This window comes from Dryas octopetala, chromosome 1 (genome assembly GCF_963921425.1).
Source record: "Dryas octopetala chromosome 1, drDryOcto1.1, whole genome shotgun sequence".
NCBI classification, from domain to species: domain Eukaryota; kingdom Viridiplantae; phylum Streptophyta; class Magnoliopsida; order Rosales; family Rosaceae; genus Dryas; species Dryas octopetala.
The window spans coordinates 5558146-5575670 of record NC_141366.1 but is presented as its reverse complement, the minus strand read 5'-3'; the positions used below and the strand labels follow the sequence as shown (position 1 = coordinate 5575670).

The 17525-nt window shown below is 38.5% G+C and overlaps 3 protein-coding genes and 1 non-coding gene across 6 annotated transcripts; 2 read left to right on the top strand and 2 right to left on the bottom strand.

The window, feature by feature from the left end:
* The first annotated feature begins 597 nt into the window (after window positions 1-597).
* On the top strand, window positions 598-2319 carry LOC147296897 (Peroxidase superfamily protein). Its single transcript, XM_086229685.1, has 3 exons — window positions 598-894; window positions 1054-1254; window positions 1741-2319. The coding sequence occupies exons 1-3, from the start codon at window positions 613-615 to the stop codon at window positions 2317-2319; spliced, it is 1062 nt and encodes a 353-aa protein (XP_086085811.1). The 5' UTR covers window positions 598-612.
* Window positions 2320-2852: 533 nt separating this feature from the next.
* Window positions 2853-4470, top strand: LOC147296896 (D-Tyr-tRNA(Tyr) deacylase family protein). Its single transcript, XM_086246682.1, has 8 exons — window positions 2853-2983; window positions 3073-3164; window positions 3281-3347; window positions 3494-3524; window positions 3609-3749; window positions 3850-3875; window positions 3970-4025; window positions 4156-4470. Exons 1-8 carry the CDS (start codon window positions 2942-2944, stop codon window positions 4184-4186), a joined length of 486 nt encoding a protein of 161 aa, XP_086102808.1. The 5' UTR covers window positions 2853-2941; the 3' UTR covers window positions 4187-4470.
* A 3-nt stretch (window positions 4471-4473) lies between these two features.
* SNI1 (negative regulator of systemic acquired resistance (SNI1)) lies at window positions 4474-10820 on the bottom strand. 3 transcript variants are annotated; one of them, XM_086246653.1, is made up of 16 exons: window positions 10622-10820; window positions 10264-10330; window positions 9952-10045; window positions 9774-9857; window positions 9587-9673; window positions 9159-9230; window positions 8621-8702; window positions 8494-8543; window positions 8166-8378; window positions 8018-8088; window positions 7832-7901; window positions 7328-7393; window positions 6949-7104; window positions 6118-6254; window positions 5490-5572; window positions 4474-4725 (listed from the first exon to the last, which is right to left on the bottom strand). In XM_086246653.1, exons 1-15 carry the CDS (start codon window positions 10728-10730, stop codon window positions 5500-5502), a joined length of 1431 nt encoding a protein of 476 aa, XP_086102779.1. In that variant the 5' UTR covers window positions 10731-10820; the 3' UTR covers window positions 4474-4725; window positions 5490-5499. The 3 variants fall into 3 exon arrangements, with proteins under 3 accessions (XP_086102779.1, XP_086102787.1, XP_086102796.1); XM_086246661.1 differs by having other exon boundaries at window positions 4474-4652; XM_086246670.1 differs by having other exon boundaries at window positions 10246-10330; window positions 10622-10640.
* An 82-nt stretch (window positions 10821-10902) lies between these two features.
* TRNAE-CUC (transfer RNA glutamic acid (anticodon CUC)) lies at window positions 10903-10975 on the bottom strand. The gene has a single exon. It is a non-coding gene; the product is annotated as a tRNA-Glu (tRNA).
* Between the last annotated feature and the right edge of the window lie 6550 nt (window positions 10976-17525).

Below are 17525 nucleotides of genomic sequence, written 5' to 3'. Positions count from 1 at the left end.
AACATCAGCTGCTCAACCTCTGAATCACTGAGCTTGTAGTAAGTGTTCAATGGCACTGCTTGTTAATTTGCCCCTAATCTGTTTATAAATTTCCAAATTTCAATACCATTAGAAGCTGGCCAGCTATTTCAGACTGATTAAGTTATATAAGGTCTATATCTAAGAAAAAAAAGGTGGTTAGACAATAATTGGCTAATCTGGTGCTCAATCAAGAATGATTGAGGATCACATATATATACCCGTGAATGATTCTATATTATTATTAAGCATCTGGACCTATACATAATAGCCACTCTAGTACTCTACCATCAAATCAAACTATATATTCTACTAAGCTAGCTATGTGATGTGGGGGATCCACTTGTGTAAATTCCATACTTTGAAAGCCTCAAAGGGACTGACTGAGACTGCTTTCCTTTTGGCCTTTATAAATTAGACCTTCATGTGTTTCCACTTCACTGGGCTTCACGGGTCCTGATTCTCTTTATTTTTTCAACAAGGCATGCAATTTGTCCCCAACAAACTTGATTCCACACCCAGTCTTCAGTTTAATATATATTCTGCTGACCCACTATTGCATTCTTTGTCCTAAACTGTACCACAATCCAAACCATGCCTGTCCTCACCTCCTCCTCTTCTTCTTCTTCTTCGTTTAGTTTGACTTGTTTGTCCATTTTCCTGTTGCTTATCCTGTACAGTAGTACTGCAATTTGTTCAGCCAAAAACACCAGAAATGTCACTCGCCCCCACCGCCAACTCTCAGTTGATTACTATGCCAAATCTTGTCCTCAACTTGAACAACTCATTGGGTCTATCACATCCCAACAGTTCAAAGAAGCGCCTGTTTCTGCGCCAGCAACCATTCGCCTCTTCTTCCATGACTGCTTTGTAGAAGTAATCACAACTCCACACAACAATGCACATTGGCTTTCTCTGCATGCATGTACATTTTAATTTATCTAATGCATGTTCTCATTTTTGTTCCTCTTTCATTTTTTTTTTTTTTTTATGATTTTGCTTTTAATTGCATATATGGGTTGATCAATGTTGAAGGGCTGTGATGCATCGATAATCATAGCGTCAAAGCAGGGAAGCAAAATGTTGGCAGAGAAAGATGCACCTGATAACAAGGACCTGAGAGAGGAAGGTTTTGTAAGCGTGAGGAAAGCCAAGGCTTTGGTGGAGAGCAAGTGTCCTGGTGTTGTGTCTTGTGCAGACATACTTGCAATTGCAGCCAGAGATAATGTCCATTTGGTAATTGAGTGCCTGGCCCTATGCCTTTTACCCTTTAATTTCTAGTCCTCCAATTTGTTGCTATTCTCATCTGGACCTCTGGTTGTTACCAACTCTCGTAGAGGCATGTGAAATCTTGCGTTTGGGTATATAATGTATATTCAGGCACCCAAAAAGAGACAAAATAATAGGGGGAGTCTTAAGCTCTTAGCCAAATTAATTTGTTGGGTTCTGGGGTCTTCAACAAATTAGTTTGTCTCTCTCTGCTGGCCAAAAAAAAAAACAAATTAGTTTGTCTCTCACCAAAAAGACAAAATAATTTGTCATAGTTAACTATGACAATTGACTATGTTAATTAAAAGGGAGTCCTAGCCAATATTGCTAAGCATATTGCATTATATGTACACTAGCATAGCTGCATGTGAACTAATTAGCTGCATATACCCCTTAGTTTGAACCGATCCAAATTGACATGTTTTTTGCAATTCCAAATTTCAATGGGGGCAGGCAGGGGGTCCTTACTATCAAGTTCAAAAGGGCAGGTGGGATGGAAAAATATCAATGGCCTCAAGAGTGGCCTCCAATATTCCCCAAGCAAATTTCACAGTGGATCAGCTACTCAGACTCTTCAGTTCAAAAGGGCTAACACTTGAAGACCTTGTTGTTCTTTCCGGTGCACACACATTCGGGTTTGCCCATTGCCAGCACTTTGTAAGCAGGCTCTATGACTACCAGGGCTCGAAGCAACCCGACCCAGTTATCGACCCGAGACTCCTGAGGGCCCTAAGAATGTCATGCCCACATCATGGTGGAAATGCTGACATTGTTGCACCCTTTGATGTCACTACCCCGTTTGTGTTTGACCATGCCTATTATGGGAATTTGGAAGGTAAACTGGGATTGCTTGCTTCAGACCAAGCTTTGTCTTTGGACCCAAGAACCAAGCCCATTGTGCAGGCTATGGCAAAAGATAAGGGAAAGTTCTTTCAAGCTTTTGCGGCGGCCATGGAGAAAATGGGCTCAATAGGTGTGAAGAGGGGAAGAAGACATGGTGAGAAAAGGAAGGAATGTAGTATGCATATGTGATGGTGCTTTTTTTGGAAAAAAAAAAAAAAACTCCTTATGGGTTAGCGACTTAGTTTAGACAATTTTCCTGCTCTTGATTTTCTTTCGTTTGGATTCTTTTTGGTGTTTGAGATTTTTTGCATATAAGGCTTTTGTGCATGTTTGAAGAGTTTAAGCAATTTTTATTTTGGCCGGGAGAGTATAAACAATGAAAGAGAATAATTTTCAGACAATTTTTGTAATTTTTATGACAATATCAGTTTTGGAAAATAATAATATGGACATATATGACGTACAAATAGGTTGTTTTTCTATACTAGAGACGAGTATAGATTTGTGAGCTGAAACGAACTGATCAGTTTAAATTGGTCATTAATTGTTAAACATTAACTAACCATAAGAGTTGGATAAAATAAAATAAAAAACTAAGGATAAGAGCTTAATCCTAAAGATTGAAACTATGAACACCAGAAAGTAAAAAATAGTCAAATTATAGGGACCAAAGTTATAAATTCTATCACCTAAAATGTCACAGCAGTCACCAATAAGGAACATGCTCTGCCTCTCTACAATTCCCTCCTTTGCAACTGTACGCACTAAGCCCACAACTTTCGCTTCCAACCGTACCATTCCAGTCAAAGCCATGAGAGCAGTGGTCCAGCGAGTCGCCTCTGCTAGCGTCGAGGTCAGTACTCACTAACATTCTCTCCTTCTTCCTCTCTTTCTCTTATTCCATTATCCAACGCCTCATCCGCGCAAGTTAGCAAATTGCAGGTGGAAGGGCGCACGGTCTCGGAGATAGGGCCGGGCCTGCTCGTCCTGGTGGGCCTGCACGAGTCCGATTCCAACTCCGATGCCGACTACATGTACTCACTACTGTCTCTCTGTCTGCTCCCATTTTATTCACCCACTCTCTTTGTTTTCAATTTCTACAACCCGAAATTTTTAATCCATCTTTTCGATTGAACGATTAAAAATTCAGATGCCGGAAGGTCTTGAACATGAGGTTGTTCCCAAATGAAAGTACCGGCAGAGGATGGGACCAAAACGTAATTTCCCCTCTTTCCCTCTCTAACTGCAACCTTAACTGTATTAACGGTCACAATTCCCCTAATATAATTGCATAAGTGAACTGCAGAGAGTGAATGGGTTTCTGTTTCTCTCTTTTTTCATTGACTTTGATTTGTCTTTGCAGGTAATGCAAAGAAATTATCAAGTCCTACTGGGTAATTCAGCTAAAATCTCCTCTTTTTCTGTGGGGTTAATGTATTTGTATACTTGTAAATTCTAATGGTGCAAGAGTGTGGCAGTGAGTCAGTTCACATTGTATGGAAGCTTGAAGGGTAACAAGCCGGATTTTCACTTGGCCATGCCTCCCCAGAAAGCAAAGCCCTTTTATGCTTCTTTAGTTGAGAGCTTCAGAAAATCCTACAACCCAGATGCAATAAAAGGTGATTCTGACGATTATCTCTGGTTCACATATGTCAATTGTTGTTTCTTTCATTTCAGAATGTGTTGGTGATCTCTTTGTTTCTTTTATGGGTTGAGTAGATGGTGTGTTTGGAGCAATGATGAAGGTAAGAGTTTACTTTCTGCATTATCCTGTTTTCCTTTTCAAATTTTGGTTTAGGAGGCACCTCTGAAACTTGGATCTTTTATAATGGTGTGAAGGTCCATATGGTTAATGATGGACCAGTCACAATGCAGATCGACTCACAGTCCCCCAAGTGAGTACTCTCTGGACCCTGCCTCAGTAAAATCTACAGCTGCATGATATATTCCCAGTCTATTTTGGTATTTTCCATCATAGTGTAATTTTCATACGAGCTAACTTTATTTTGTTAACAATCATGTCAGGAACTCAAATGGTGTTGTAGAAGAATCATAATTTTGGTGGGTTGGCTTTGGAATTAAAATTGTGGGATGTAATGTTTGATTTTCTCAATTGATCCCGATGCATGAGATGATTAATCGGGTAGCATATGGATGCACGAATTTTCTTGTGAACTTTTCTGAACGGAAGATCTGAGAAGTTGAACTAGAGAGTTTCGGTTTTTAAAATCTCTGAATGAATACCTGACTAATTTATTAAAATTATGTTATAATTTTTTATCCAAACAAATTGGCAATACTAATTTGAGCTTTCAAAATAAAGTGTATGTTACAATTCCGGAAAAATAGCATTTGTTCATATAGTAATATAGTAATATTTGTCCTTGAAAAATCAATTATAATCTGCTAAGCAACTGCTGCTGAAAATATACCTCACTACAGGCACATATACAAAAACTAATTGCCATTACCCCTTTCATGATGCAATGCTGGGCCGACCATTTGGATACTTCAATTTGATCCTAAAACGAAGGTAAATAAGCATAAGTAATGATTAGGGTTGTTAGGCATTCACAAGATGTTATCTGCACTGACCTGAAAAAACAGAAAAGAGCAAAGATCAGTTATCAGTTTTTCAGATGAAAATATGGTCGTTGTAGGCTAGGAAGCCTAGGATAAGAATTCAGCTCAGGCAATCCAACGTGATCGAGGTTCAAGTCAAAGTCATTATTTGCCATTCTCAAGCATTCAGTTTTTTAGGCTATAAAACTTGAGTCCTCTGTGCAAAGTACAAGTGAATAATAAGTACAAAATTTATTTCGTATACAATACAACTTATAATTTTCATTTTTACTTAACACTAACTATGGTTCTCCATTTCTGGCTGTTAGAACCTGTTAATTTTCGTAGTAGGTAATGGCACCTTGAAATAAAAGGAACAGAATAAGCACTCATACCTATATATTCAAGTTTTAAAGCAATTATTATATAGGAATGTCTTCAACAGATTGACCAAATATAACTACGCAATGTTTCGCCAACACATTGCCCATGTATATCTGACCACATTGACTTACAAATACATTGCCTCAGAATCAGATACTTGTGTCACTAATGAACATTCTAGTAATTATAATGGGGGCAGAAAACATATTTATGTTATTAAAAAGGACACAGGCATATTAAAGAAAAGAATCAAAGATGAAGACAAACAAGTTTATTGTTTTAAGGTTATAATTGGCAATGCACAAGCAGCAAACCCCCAGAATCATGCTGCCCGACAATTAGCCAATGCACAGATAATTGCATACATTTGCCAATTCATGATATATAAATACAAGAGCTGCAAACCAGGTTACCTGTAACATACTATGACTTTGTTGATATGATATTAGCTGCCGTAAACAACGCTTCTTTTCCAAGTGACAAAACCTCCATCTTCCTAAACCATGTTATGTAATAATGAGGTTAAAGAGAAATAGAGAAAAAAAAAAAAACAAGTACTGAAATTAATATAGAAGTAATTTATTTTGTCAAGAGTACATGTAAGACTTAATGTAAAAATACGAAATAAAACTCAAATGAATTGGCTCAATCTATTATTGCACCATTACCTGGTTTAGGAGATTCTTTACAAAACTTCAATCACGTAATGATTGTACCATTAACCGCATAGATATAATTTTCCACTAACAATTTGAACATTAATAGACTCATGAAAGCATAAGTGATGTAATAAATAAGCTACACAATGAAACCAATTCTAACAAGAGTGGAAAAACATTAAAGAAAAAAAAAAATGGGACTCCAGATAGTCAATATGCTGGTAGAGAAATTATAACAGATTGCTAATAAGGGAAGTAGTATGACCACCGTTTGAACATGGTATCTCAAGTTTGTATCTGTCTTATGTTATGCCTCCCCTTTTAAATTAAAAACAATGTAAGTAGCACAAGCAAGTAGAACTGATTCTAATTCTGAGCTTACTTGTCTGCTGTCTTCATATTTTTGAATGCAGATATTATATTCTCGCATATTTCAATGAGGGAGCTGCCACTTCTTTCTTCATTGGAAGCAGAGATGTCTTCAACAGGATGGTGTTCATGAGGTAGCGACAAATGAGCCTGAAATAGACATAATATCTAAGCAAATTAAGAAAAAACACCTGGACTTGACTATTGAGTATTGACTACACAAGCTTTGATCAATATTCTCAAAGGGTTGAAGTATAAGACACGCTACTCTTAGTGACTTAACATCATAACTGTCATAGCATAAGATAAAAGCCGATTTAATATATTAATTTTGTCATAGACTACATGAAGGTTAGCTTGCACACAAATATATAGTTATGTTTCTCAGCCATTAAATCAGATATGAACGGCTAAGAGGCACTAGGTAAGATGTATCTCAATTCATCTCACCTGTCCATATCTAATCTATCAACTAAGAAACAAGAGTTCATAAAAGGAGCTTAGGAGAAAAATACACACACATTTCATTTGCGTGACACACTCAGTGCTGTTGATCGCACTAACTTCACTGTGCAATCAACGGGGCATGGTAATCTGCAAAGTTTGGTCTTTTTACAGAAAAAATCAAGCTATGTGTACATACATGCATACATAATATACACACACAAAATCAAGAATGTTACGGAAAAATGACATATTACATATAAAAGTACAAGGAATCTCTCTATGTACAATAGGACATCCTTTGAAGAATCAACTAACACATCACCCTAGAAAGCTAGATGCGTTGGCCAATATCTCTTAGTAAATATTGTATGATTCTACAAATAGCAGGAATAATCACCTGAAAGCCATGTGCCAAAAGCAATTGAACTACTTCTGTCCTCATCTTTTTTATGGTACTTTTTGTGCTGGTGATATTGGAAAAGCACTTCAATGCTCCAGCAAATGATGCATCATCTGTAGAACCATTTGACCTACGAGTGCGAACAGAAGGCGGCTACAACAAATAGAATACAATAAGTTAAATGACGATATTATCAATGAGGCAAAAGTGTGGTGCAACTACCTTCGTAACAAGATCAAAAAGCCTTCAGGAAAACATAAATAGGCAACAGGCAACACCATAAATGAAAAGCATTCAGGACAATACAAACAGAAGTTTTTTTTTTTTTGGCTGATTTTGACAATAATAGATTTTCTTAGACACTCTGAAAGCTTACCTTACCAATGTATTTCCAAAAATACTGCACAACTACCTCAAGCTTCCATTTAGGTTCATTGAAAACCTGCAATACATCCTCATAAGAAAAACTGGCAGAAGAATTATTGACCAACTTATCATAAATAGTCAAAATGTATAAATTCTTAAACACATTAGGAATGAAGCATTAGAAACTAAGGAAATATCAAATATGAGACCCTTAACAAACTCAAAATAATTGCTAATCATGCACCTAGTGCATATGAACCCAATTACACTTGGAAATAAACACTGACAATGCTATAAACACCAGGAAAAATCATTTAAAAAAAATCAGATTTTGATAAACAATGGTGATACAATGAACTCCCACCGTCAAAGTTTAATAGAGATATGGAACTTGTTTGGTGTGCAGTCAAAGGTACCAGCTGGCATATGTACCACAGATTATATATCGATATGGACACATAACAAACCACAATGAGAAAGGGAGGGATGGATAGCAATTAAAAGAAATATGAACCTGAAGAAATGGGTCAAGAATAGCTTTATTGTAAGTTAGTTCATCCAGAATCATCTCCACCAGAGGAGTTCTGCACCAAATCCCAATTGTGCAATTATTTTAAATAAATAAAAAATGATACAGAAGCAAGAAAAAAATTAAAAGGAAAAAAACTCTTGCATTCGATCAAGAAAAATAAATAAATACCTGACACCATCAGCTCTGGTAGTAGAACCTAGCATATCTGCTTTCTTCTTGGACACATCAAACTCCAAAATCTGAAAAAGTCGAAAATCAGTGCCAATGCTGAAACTGATTCTACAAATATGCATTAAAGCATTGCCAAGGGGCTTACCATTATCAGAAACTTCTGCATGGCTATGCAGGTATTCATTCCTATCTCAAGTAAACCAATTGCAGCAGCAGTATCCAAATTTTCGGCTGGTTGTGCCACAGAATTATCTAAGCATATCAGATCATCAGTGAATCCAGCATGGATTTGATAGAGATTACACATAATGGTCAAGCAATCCTTCATCAAGCTTTTGTAGTTTACTTTTCTTGACACCTTCACAAAAATAAATTTTGAGGGTGACATGGTATAAAAATTCACTTAGTAACTAGAGTATCAATAATGGAAAACAGAATCTTCAGTATTCATGGCTTGAAAAATAAAGGAATACCAAAAGCATGTTGAGCAGAGACTCTCTCAGAAGGACCCAGTTCATGGTGTCTGCATACAATAATGAGTAACTTAAGCCTTCCAGAAAACTAGAGGCAAAAATAATAGATAACCAGATATCAATTTACCTTCATAGACACTGTTGCGTGGTAGAAAATCTCCCTCAATGGCGTTAACTAGGTATTGAAACAATAACATGTCTCCTAAGGACTGCAACAAAACAAGATCAAGCAAGATCCATTATGCATTTATAAGGGTATTCTATAGGTTGTCCCCATGATGATCCTTACATTTCCCATTCCACAATTATCTGAGCTTCTAAAAATACGCACTTAAATGTATGTATTGTTTAAGAGAAATATCCATTTGCATCTTGCAGATGGGAAAAACAAGAAAGTAAGCCCCCCATGTGACTCTATGCAACAATGCTTGGCTTCACTATACATTCCATTATCAATTATGTCATGACCATCCATGAATCCATGCAAAGGCAACACACTGGGTTCAGCCATGTTTTGTGGTAAACAAATTATAGAGAAACCAACAGTGTATGTGGATTGAGAGAAACAGAAAAAGAGAAGAGACATGGAGAGATTTTAAAATTTGTCATATATAGACTATTCTCTTCCTAACTAAAATTGTTGGACATACTGCAAGTAAACTAACCTTTGTTTTTGATGCTTGGAAGTTTGCTTCATCAGTTGCATTAGCAAGGTCTTGTATCAAAAGTTGAAAACCCTGCAGTTGGAAAGAGACACTTTAAATTCACAAATATTTTCCTTTCAACATAAGGATGTGGACCTAAATCTAGTTGTTCAATATAAGAATCACCCCTTATTTTAGAGAAAAGCCAAAACAGCCCGTATAAAATAAGGAGAAAAAAAATGGCAAAAGACAATTTATCTGAAACTATTCAGCAAAGTTGGAAAAGTTGCCAAGAAAGAAAATCAAGCCAAGCAATTTCTGCACACACATACGAGTAACTAAGACTAGCTATGGCAAAGATTAGCAAATAAGCAGAAAGTTCTATGGAGAGCAATGCCAATGAACTTTGAAATAATGCAAACTACAGGTCCACATCAAATCTAACTCACAGACGAGCCAAATGGTCCTCCAGAGTTACTAGCAGCTTCCCTCTCACTACTAGCATTTTCGAAGCTGAAAACAAATGGAAACCAAGCCTAACAAGCACACAGAAATGTTATCAATTATTATACAATATGAATCAGGTACAACAGTAATATATGTCACATATATGAAGGAAAAAAAAAAAACTAGTACCTCTTTATCCACAATTAATTCGGGCACGCTATTACTGGGTGATTTTGATTCATCTACATCAGAAAGATGTACCCGGGGAAAACGCTAAAAAAAGAAGGCAAAAGGAATATGTAAGAAAACTTTGCACCATCTGAGTATATAAAAGATAAACTGAAGTTTTGAAGGAGCAATTGGGTACCTTATCTAACTCATTCAAAAGCTGAAAACTTGCCATGGTCAATTCTAGAGACTTCCCAATCCTCAAGATCATGAAGATTGCCTCAGACATTTTACTGTCCAACAAAATTAAAGTAAACATATCGTTATTGGGGAAGATATATATATTTCACATATCAATTTATGGTGTGCAAAAATTGAGAAAGAAATTATAGTTGCTCACAAAAGTTACTAATAACCTCCATCATTTTGATAAGGTCTATTCCTATAAACAGAGTCAATTTATTTTTTATTCTTTTTGAATTTAAACACGCACAGAGAGAAAGAGAGATACTAGGTAGGTGGAATTCCATTTTCTGGTACAATTGAAGCAGCACGAACGGCATCCAGGAAAGCGATTCCTGTTAATCAATTACCAAATAAATAAATAACCAATATAATGCCGTTTGATCGATGAGAAAAACTTAGGGAAAATACAAAAGAAATTAAACCCAATGAAGCAAAACGGTACAATCCGACCACGACAATGAGACAGAATTAAGTTGAAAATTTCGTATTCCAGGCACCATGACAACTAATGACGAAAATTTTAGTTTACTCACTTCCTTTGCTCGAAATTTTTTTTTCCTTGAAGTTTCTCGCCAGCCAAACAGAAAACAAGCAACAAAAGCGAACAAGAGAATAAGACTTACTATCATCGTTCGCGTCCTGAGTGTCTTTAGCTTCGGTTGAGTCGAGGATCGCCAATATGTTCTCTTCGATCCCTTCTCCCACTCTTCTCGAACCGCTAGGCTTCTCCATCTTTCCCCTCTGCTAAAATCTCGAAACCCTAATCCGTCTTTTTGGACTGGAGAGAGATAACGGGAAAGGTCAAAGAATAAAAATTGAAAAATCGGGTTTCTGTTCCCGCCAAATACCCACTGACGAACGATGCCGTTTGTGCTTGGTAAAAAGGTTTCGAACCTAAAAAAGTTTCCGTTGCCGGGAATCGAACCCGGGTCTTTCGGGTGAGAGCCGAATATCCTAACCGACTAGACTACAACGGAACGCTTGAAATTTTTTCCTTGAGAAAGGTATTTATTTTTAGAGCAAATTACAATTTAGTACCTCAACTTTATATGTTGTTTCAATGAGTAAATTGCACCGTTGGTCCAGTTATTTTCACTTTTTTCCCAACTTAGTCCACGATCTTTTTTTGTATCATTTTAATCCACTTTCTTTTCAAATTGCGCCTAATTAGTCCATTCCGTCTAATATTGGCTAACTGCCGTCAAATGCCCACACGTGACCAACATGTGAGGCCCATAATGGTCTTTTCCTACCAGATATATAGTATCCCTAACCTTTAACCTATTTCATCCCGCCATTTGCAGAATTTCCACCCGCCAAATGAAGTTGAGGCTTCCATCCTCTTTCTTCTATTCAACCCAGTAGTTAGGGCTACCAAAACCTCAAAATCTCTCCACTTCTTTGTCCTTCGTTATGTCATCCTACTCGACATCATCAACTCACAGCCCCCATGCACCAGGTAGCTATTGCGATTGCGGAAGGCTTGCCGTTGTGAGGACGAGTTGGACGGATTTGAATCCGGGAAGACAGTTTGAGACCTGTTTAATACCAAGGGTAAGGAAATTTGGATAATGGGTAAATGTAATAATTCAAATCGAATGGGTATTGGAATGGGTATTTTTTTATGCTAGCAAATTGTGTTTTTTTTTTTTTTTCCAGCGAAATGGAGGATGCAATTTTTTTAACTGGGTGGACCCTCCGATGTGCCCACGTTGTAGACAAGTGATGCTGAGATTGCGAAGAAGGATTGATCCACTAGAAGTGCAACTTCAATTGCATCGGAGAAGGGAGAAGATGCTGCGGCTTTATTTGATTTGCTCTTGGGTTTTCTTCTTTATGGTGATGGTAATGAAATAGAAAATAGCTTGTGGGTATGCTATTTTAGGTAGTTGTGTTAAGTGATGTAGGTTGTGTGGAACTAAGAATTAACTTGTTTTGTAGTTGTATGGAACTAAGCAGTAAGAATTAACTTGTATGGTAGGAGTGTTTTGGTTGTATTCAACTCCTCTGTTTTGGAAAGCTCAGTGCAGGGAAGCAAAATGTGGTGATATGGTAGTGTTTTGTAATATAGATTTGGTGCATTTCTTTAATGGTTTCAATGAAATGGCAAGTGACATTTTATATTCAACTGGAAGGGTAGGAAATATATACAAAACTACCTCCAGCAAAAGCAAATGTATACATTTGATGTAATGGTTTTTGAATTTTTGTCTCCCAGAAAATATACACAAAAACCACTTCCAGTTAATGAATTTTGTCTCCCAGAAAATATACACAAAACTACTTCCAGCAAATATACACATTGTAATTGACCAAAAATGCCAATACCATATTTCATGTGTCATAAGTATCCATCAAACATCCTTAGTACAATTCCATCAAAACACACATTTTAAGGCCTCAAAACACATTACAGCAAATGGCCTTAAGCTAAAATTACATGAAATGCAACATTTAATTGACCCAAATGCCAATACCATTTAATTACAACATTTAATTACATTGACTCAACATTTAATCAAATGCAACATTTAATTACATCAAAACTCATAACATAGAGTTCAAAATCCTTTCAAGAAGCACGAACACCAATCTTGAGTCAATGTTCATGGGGTTTGCAGAACCTGCCCCTTTTTCCATTCCTCCCTTTGCCTCTGCCTCCATTATCAGAATCAGATATAGATCTTCCTCTACCCCTTGCAATGCATTTTCCTGGCCCTCGCCCTCGCCCTCTCCCTCCATTATCAGATGCAGACACAAATCCTCCTATTCCCCTTGCATTGCTTCTTCCTCGCCCTCTCCCTCTCCCTCTTGTCATCTGCCAATTCAAGCATAATCAACAACATGAACATTTATTTCATTAAGCAATCAGTACACAACTAATATCTCTTGTTTACCCTTGAATTATTAGGTGGCTGTTGGGCTTGGGAAGGGTGTGATTCAGTTGCTGGTTGGGCTTGGGCTTGGGATTGGGCATGTGATTGTTGATGTTGACCTTCGGTCTGCATAGTTGCACATAAGACCAGATGGTACAGTTTGAAAATCACATTAATATTAGGAAAAAAAAGACTTCATGCAATTTAACAAACAACAAACCTGTTGGTTGCTTGAGCTCCCAATCTCTCTTTTACATGTCCTGGTGTTATGATTCTCTCCCCCACACTTACTGCATCTAATGGAAACCCACAACCTTCTCAACTTGAGTGGTGGTGCTGGAGCCATTGGATTTGCATTTGAATTTTCAGGAATAGGATGTGTGGCTGGGACTTCACCTGGTCCTTTTGTTCTTACCATTTTTGGCCTCCCAGGTTGTTTCTTGAATGGTGGAGGCTCAAGTTTGTCATTGGCAGTGATTGCCCAAAGATCCATACTTGGCATGGGTCTTATCATAGGATCATAGGCATCTAGGTAAGATTTTTTACTATAACACTCATTGACATAGTCAATAGGGTTTTCCTCTAGGTCCCAAATGCAAGCAATTGCATGGGAGCAAGGAATCCCACTAAGATCCCACCTTCTGCAGCTGCAAGTCCCTTGCCTAAGATCAACACACATCCTTGTCCCACCAGGTGCTTCAACCTCAAATTGCTTATCTCCTGCAAGTTGAACACTGTGCATTCGACTGTCAGCTTTTCTCTTCTCCATGATCTTCAAGATTCTTGGGCCAACATTAGTCTTCCAACTTCTACAAGCTGCTCGCCTGTTCGCCATCCTAAGCATGAGATAGTGTCTAATTCCCTCAAGCAAATCTAGTATTGGCTTGTCCCTTGTGTTAAGTATAGCACTGTTAAAACTTTCACACAGATTATTTAACAATAAATCACACCTTGTCACAGTCCCAAAGTGTGATCTACTCCACTGTGTTGCAGGTTTAGCATTCAGCCATCCCCAAGCTTTGTCATTTAATCCCCTCATCTTCTCCATCTCAACCTTCCACCATGGTACACAAGTTGCTCTAGCAGCAGCCCACAAGGCATTCTTTAACCCCAACCCTGGATAGGTCATTTTGAAGTTATTATGAAGATGTCTAACACACATTCGATGTTCAACATCAGGTAAGAGTTCCTCTATTGCAGGAACTAGACCCTTTTGCTTATCACTCATGAATACCCAGTCTGCCCCCTTGTCAATCTTCAAGTCATCTATCAAAATATCCAAAAACCACTTCCATGAATCCTTATTTTCAATTTCTACTACTGCATATGCCACTGGGAATAATCCATTGTTAGGATCTACACCAACTGCTGTCAGTATTTGACCAGGATATGGACCCTTTATATGAGTCCCATCAACGCCAATCACCCTCCTACATCCATTTAAAAACCCATCTTTGCAACCCTTCAAGCAGATGTAAATCCTTTGAAATACTTTTTGGCCATTAGGTGTCTCTCTTGAAGCAATCTTCAATGTCGAACCAACATTGGATCGTTGCAACTCAGCTGCATAATCATGTATTCTTGCATACTGCTCTTTGTAAAATCCCTTATTCAAGCCACGAGCCTTCTTCTTAGCTCTATACGCTTTGTTCCTTGAGACAGTGAGGCCAAAGTCCTTCTTGACTGTATTTTGGAAGCTTAATAAGCCCCAATCAGAGTCATCTCTCAACCTCTCTTGATATTTTTCAGCAATCCAGTTGTAATCTGCATGCTTCAGTTTTCCAGAAGTGGAACAATGGTGCTCCATCTGTAGGGTCTTGATCACCCATGTATCAGAGCCACCCTTCTGTGGGTGGCATCTAACTTCGAAGGGACAGCCCTTTGTGCCAACACAAACTGCATTCAGCCTTATCCTATCATTTTTTACAAACTTTAATTTTCGGCCATTTAAGATCCCCCATTCCTTAATGAACATCATTGCATCAGCTTTGCTTGGGAAGTGTTGTCCTATTTCCATTTGTGGATCTTTCAAGTCTGTCTCTTTATTGAAAACTTTGAACTTTGGAATTTTTTTCTTCACTTTCTTTTCATCTTCACCATCAGTTGATGACTCACTGAGACTCTCAAGCTCATCAGATCTCTCACATTCATCTGATATTTCACCAGCATCGTTAATTTCATTCAGAGGGTCAATTTGTGGGTCAATCTCCTCCTCAAATACATCATCATCACTATCTTCCTCTGAGAACTCATAGTCACTATCTACAAACTCTGAGTCTTCATCACCATCATCAGCATCCACATCAACTTGCTGCTCATTGTCTTCATCACCATCATCAGCATCCACATCATCTTGCTGCTCATTGTCTTCATCACCATCTTCAGCATCCACATCATCTTGCTGCTCATTCACTGAACCAGTACCTTGTTCATTATGTTCCTCATGATCTGGCCCATCCCTTGATCCACTCACTGCACAATTATCTTGTTCATTCACAGAAGCCTGTGTTAGAAGGTTGAGTGTATCAACATCATCTATACCTAACTCATACTCTGCACCATGCAAGCTTGGCCACACAGTAGCAGACTGACTAGCATCAACATCATTCCTTGATGTACTTGGCCCTTCGTAATAGACAACAGCAACCCTAGATGCTGGTACCTTTGCAATCATTGTAAGCACTTGACTGTCAGACCCAATATACACAAATCCAGCTGGCCCATTAATATCTGGATCCTTGTAGTACACTTTCCATTTATTGGGCTCGATCTTTTTCCTATTCACCTCATAGCCCAAGTCTTCACCAACCTTCATAAGGTCCAATAAGGAAAAGAGGTCTGCTGAAAGGTAGTCTAGCCAGCAAACAAAACCCCCCTTATATCCATCACCAATAACCTTACCACCATAGTGGATTTCTAATGTCAGCCCATCAGGATCACCTGCAAACATAGTCAAAAAAACCAAGTGATGAAATTATGAGTTAGATTTGATGGTGAAACTATTAAAGTCCTTGTGGTTCCACATAAAGCAAATGTAAACCACATAAATCCTAGGTTGTGGACCAAAGATAGACCTTGGATTGAGGATATATAGGAGTTCCTAAATTCAGATACTTAAACATTTAATGAATAAATTCAACACTCAAATAAGAAAAATATAAAATTCTTACAGTCAAAATTCTTATATAAGCAGTACATCACCCATCAACCAAAATTGAAAACATAAAAATCAATATAATAATACAAAAGAACAGAAGTGTGTTGTTTGAATGGGAACACTGACTACACATGTTAAGGGTCGGATATTATAAAACTATGGAAAAAACAAACATTCAGGACCACACCACAGTTAAAAAATGTAGATGTGGCAAACAATTCCATCCCTTTCCCTCAAAAGACTCGCTGTAACCAAATGCCCAAAAGATTCCAGATGAAAAGGACACAAAAGTCACACTGACAAATACCCTAAACCCACCCAAAACATTCACAGCAACCAAATACAATAAACCCACAACCAAATACCATAAACCCACAGTAACCAAATACCATAAACCCACCCAAAAGATTCGCAATAACTAAATGCCCAAAAACAAAATGCAATTGCAGTAACCAAATGAAACCTAAGACAATTCCATACTTACTGTAGATGGGATTGTCTCCCTCCGTTCGAAAATCAAGAATCATGCTTGATAAATGCCGAAAATGGGATTAACCCTCTGATTGGATGCCTCGGATGCCCAAATTCCAGCAAAAGGCGCGAAATTGCTTATCTCCTCCAAAACCCTCTGATTAACCACGATGAATAACAATTTGCTTAACTCAGATTTAGGCATTCCTGTTGGGAGGAAAAGACCATTATGGGCCTCACATGTTGGTCACGTGTGGGCATTTGACGGCAGTTAGCCAATATTAGACGGAATGGACTAATTAGGCGCAATTTGAAAAGAAAGTGGATTAAAATGATACAAAAAAAAGATCGTGGACTAAGTTGGGAAAAAAGTGAAAATAACTGGACCAACGGTGCAATTTACTCTTGTTTCAATTTAGTACCCAAACTTTGAAAACTTGCAAAAAAGTACCTCAACTTTCATTTTGTATCAATTTAGTACCCCAACTTTGAAAACTTGCAAAAAAGTACCTCAACTTTCATTTTGTGTCAAAATAGTACCTCCGTTAGTTTTTCTGTCAAAATAGCAGCGATATTTTCGTCTTTTCCTTAAATTTAAAAAATAATAATTTTTTTTGAATAAAAAATAATAAATTTTTTTTGGGTAAGGGGTGCAGGGCGGGGAGGGGAAGGGAGGGGGAGGGGCTGGGGCTGGGGCTGGGATGTGCGACGGGGGTTGGGGCTGGGGGGTGCGACGGGGCTGGGCGGAGGGGCAGGGGTGTGCGACGGGGGTTAGGGCTGGGGGAGGGGGTGCGACGCGACTGGGGTGGGGGGAGGGGTGGGTCGGGCAGAGAGAGTGGGAGTGGGTGGGGGTGGGCTGGGGATGGGCTGGGGAGGAGGGGAGGGCAGGGAGGGGGGCGGGGGCTGGGATGTGCGACGGGGGTTGGGGCTGGGGGGTGCGACGGGGCTGGGCGGAGGGGCAGGGGTGTGCGACGGGGGTTGGGGCTGGGGGAGGGGGTGCGACGCGACTGGGGTGGGGGGAGG

Coding starts and splice junctions, on each gene's coding strand:
- LOC147296897 (XM_086229685.1), top strand. CDS start 613: ATGCCTGTCCTCACCTCCTCCTCTTCTTCTTCTTCTTCGTTTAGTTTG. Junction 895..1,053: donor TCCATGACTGCTTTGTAGAA/GTAATCACAACT, acceptor TCAATGTTGAAG/GGCTGTGATGCATCGATAAT. Junction 1,255..1,740: donor CCAGAGATAATGTCCATTTG/GTAATTGAGTGC, acceptor CAATGGGGGCAG/GCAGGGGGTCCTTACTATCA.
- LOC147296896 (XM_086246682.1), top strand. CDS start 2,942: ATGAGAGCAGTGGTCCAGCGAGTCGCCTCTGCTAGCGTCGAG. Junction 3,525..3,608: donor AAATTATCAAGTCCTACTGG/GTAATTCAGCTA, acceptor AGAGTGTGGCAG/TGAGTCAGTTCACATTGTAT. Junction 3,750..3,849: donor CAACCCAGATGCAATAAAAG/GTGATTCTGACG, acceptor TGGGTTGAGTAG/ATGGTGTGTTTGGAGCAATG.
- SNI1 (XM_086246653.1), bottom strand. CDS start 10,730: ATGGAGAAGCCTAGCGGTTCGAGAAGAGTGGGAGAAGGGATCGAAGAG. Junction 10,046..10,263: donor AATGGAATTCCACCTACCTA/GTATCTCTCTTT, acceptor TTTGTTGGACAG/TAAAATGTCTGAGGCAATCT. Junction 7,394..7,831: donor TTCTTGACCCATTTCTTCAG/GTTCATATTTCT, acceptor GATGTATTGCAG/GTTTTCAATGAACCTAAATG.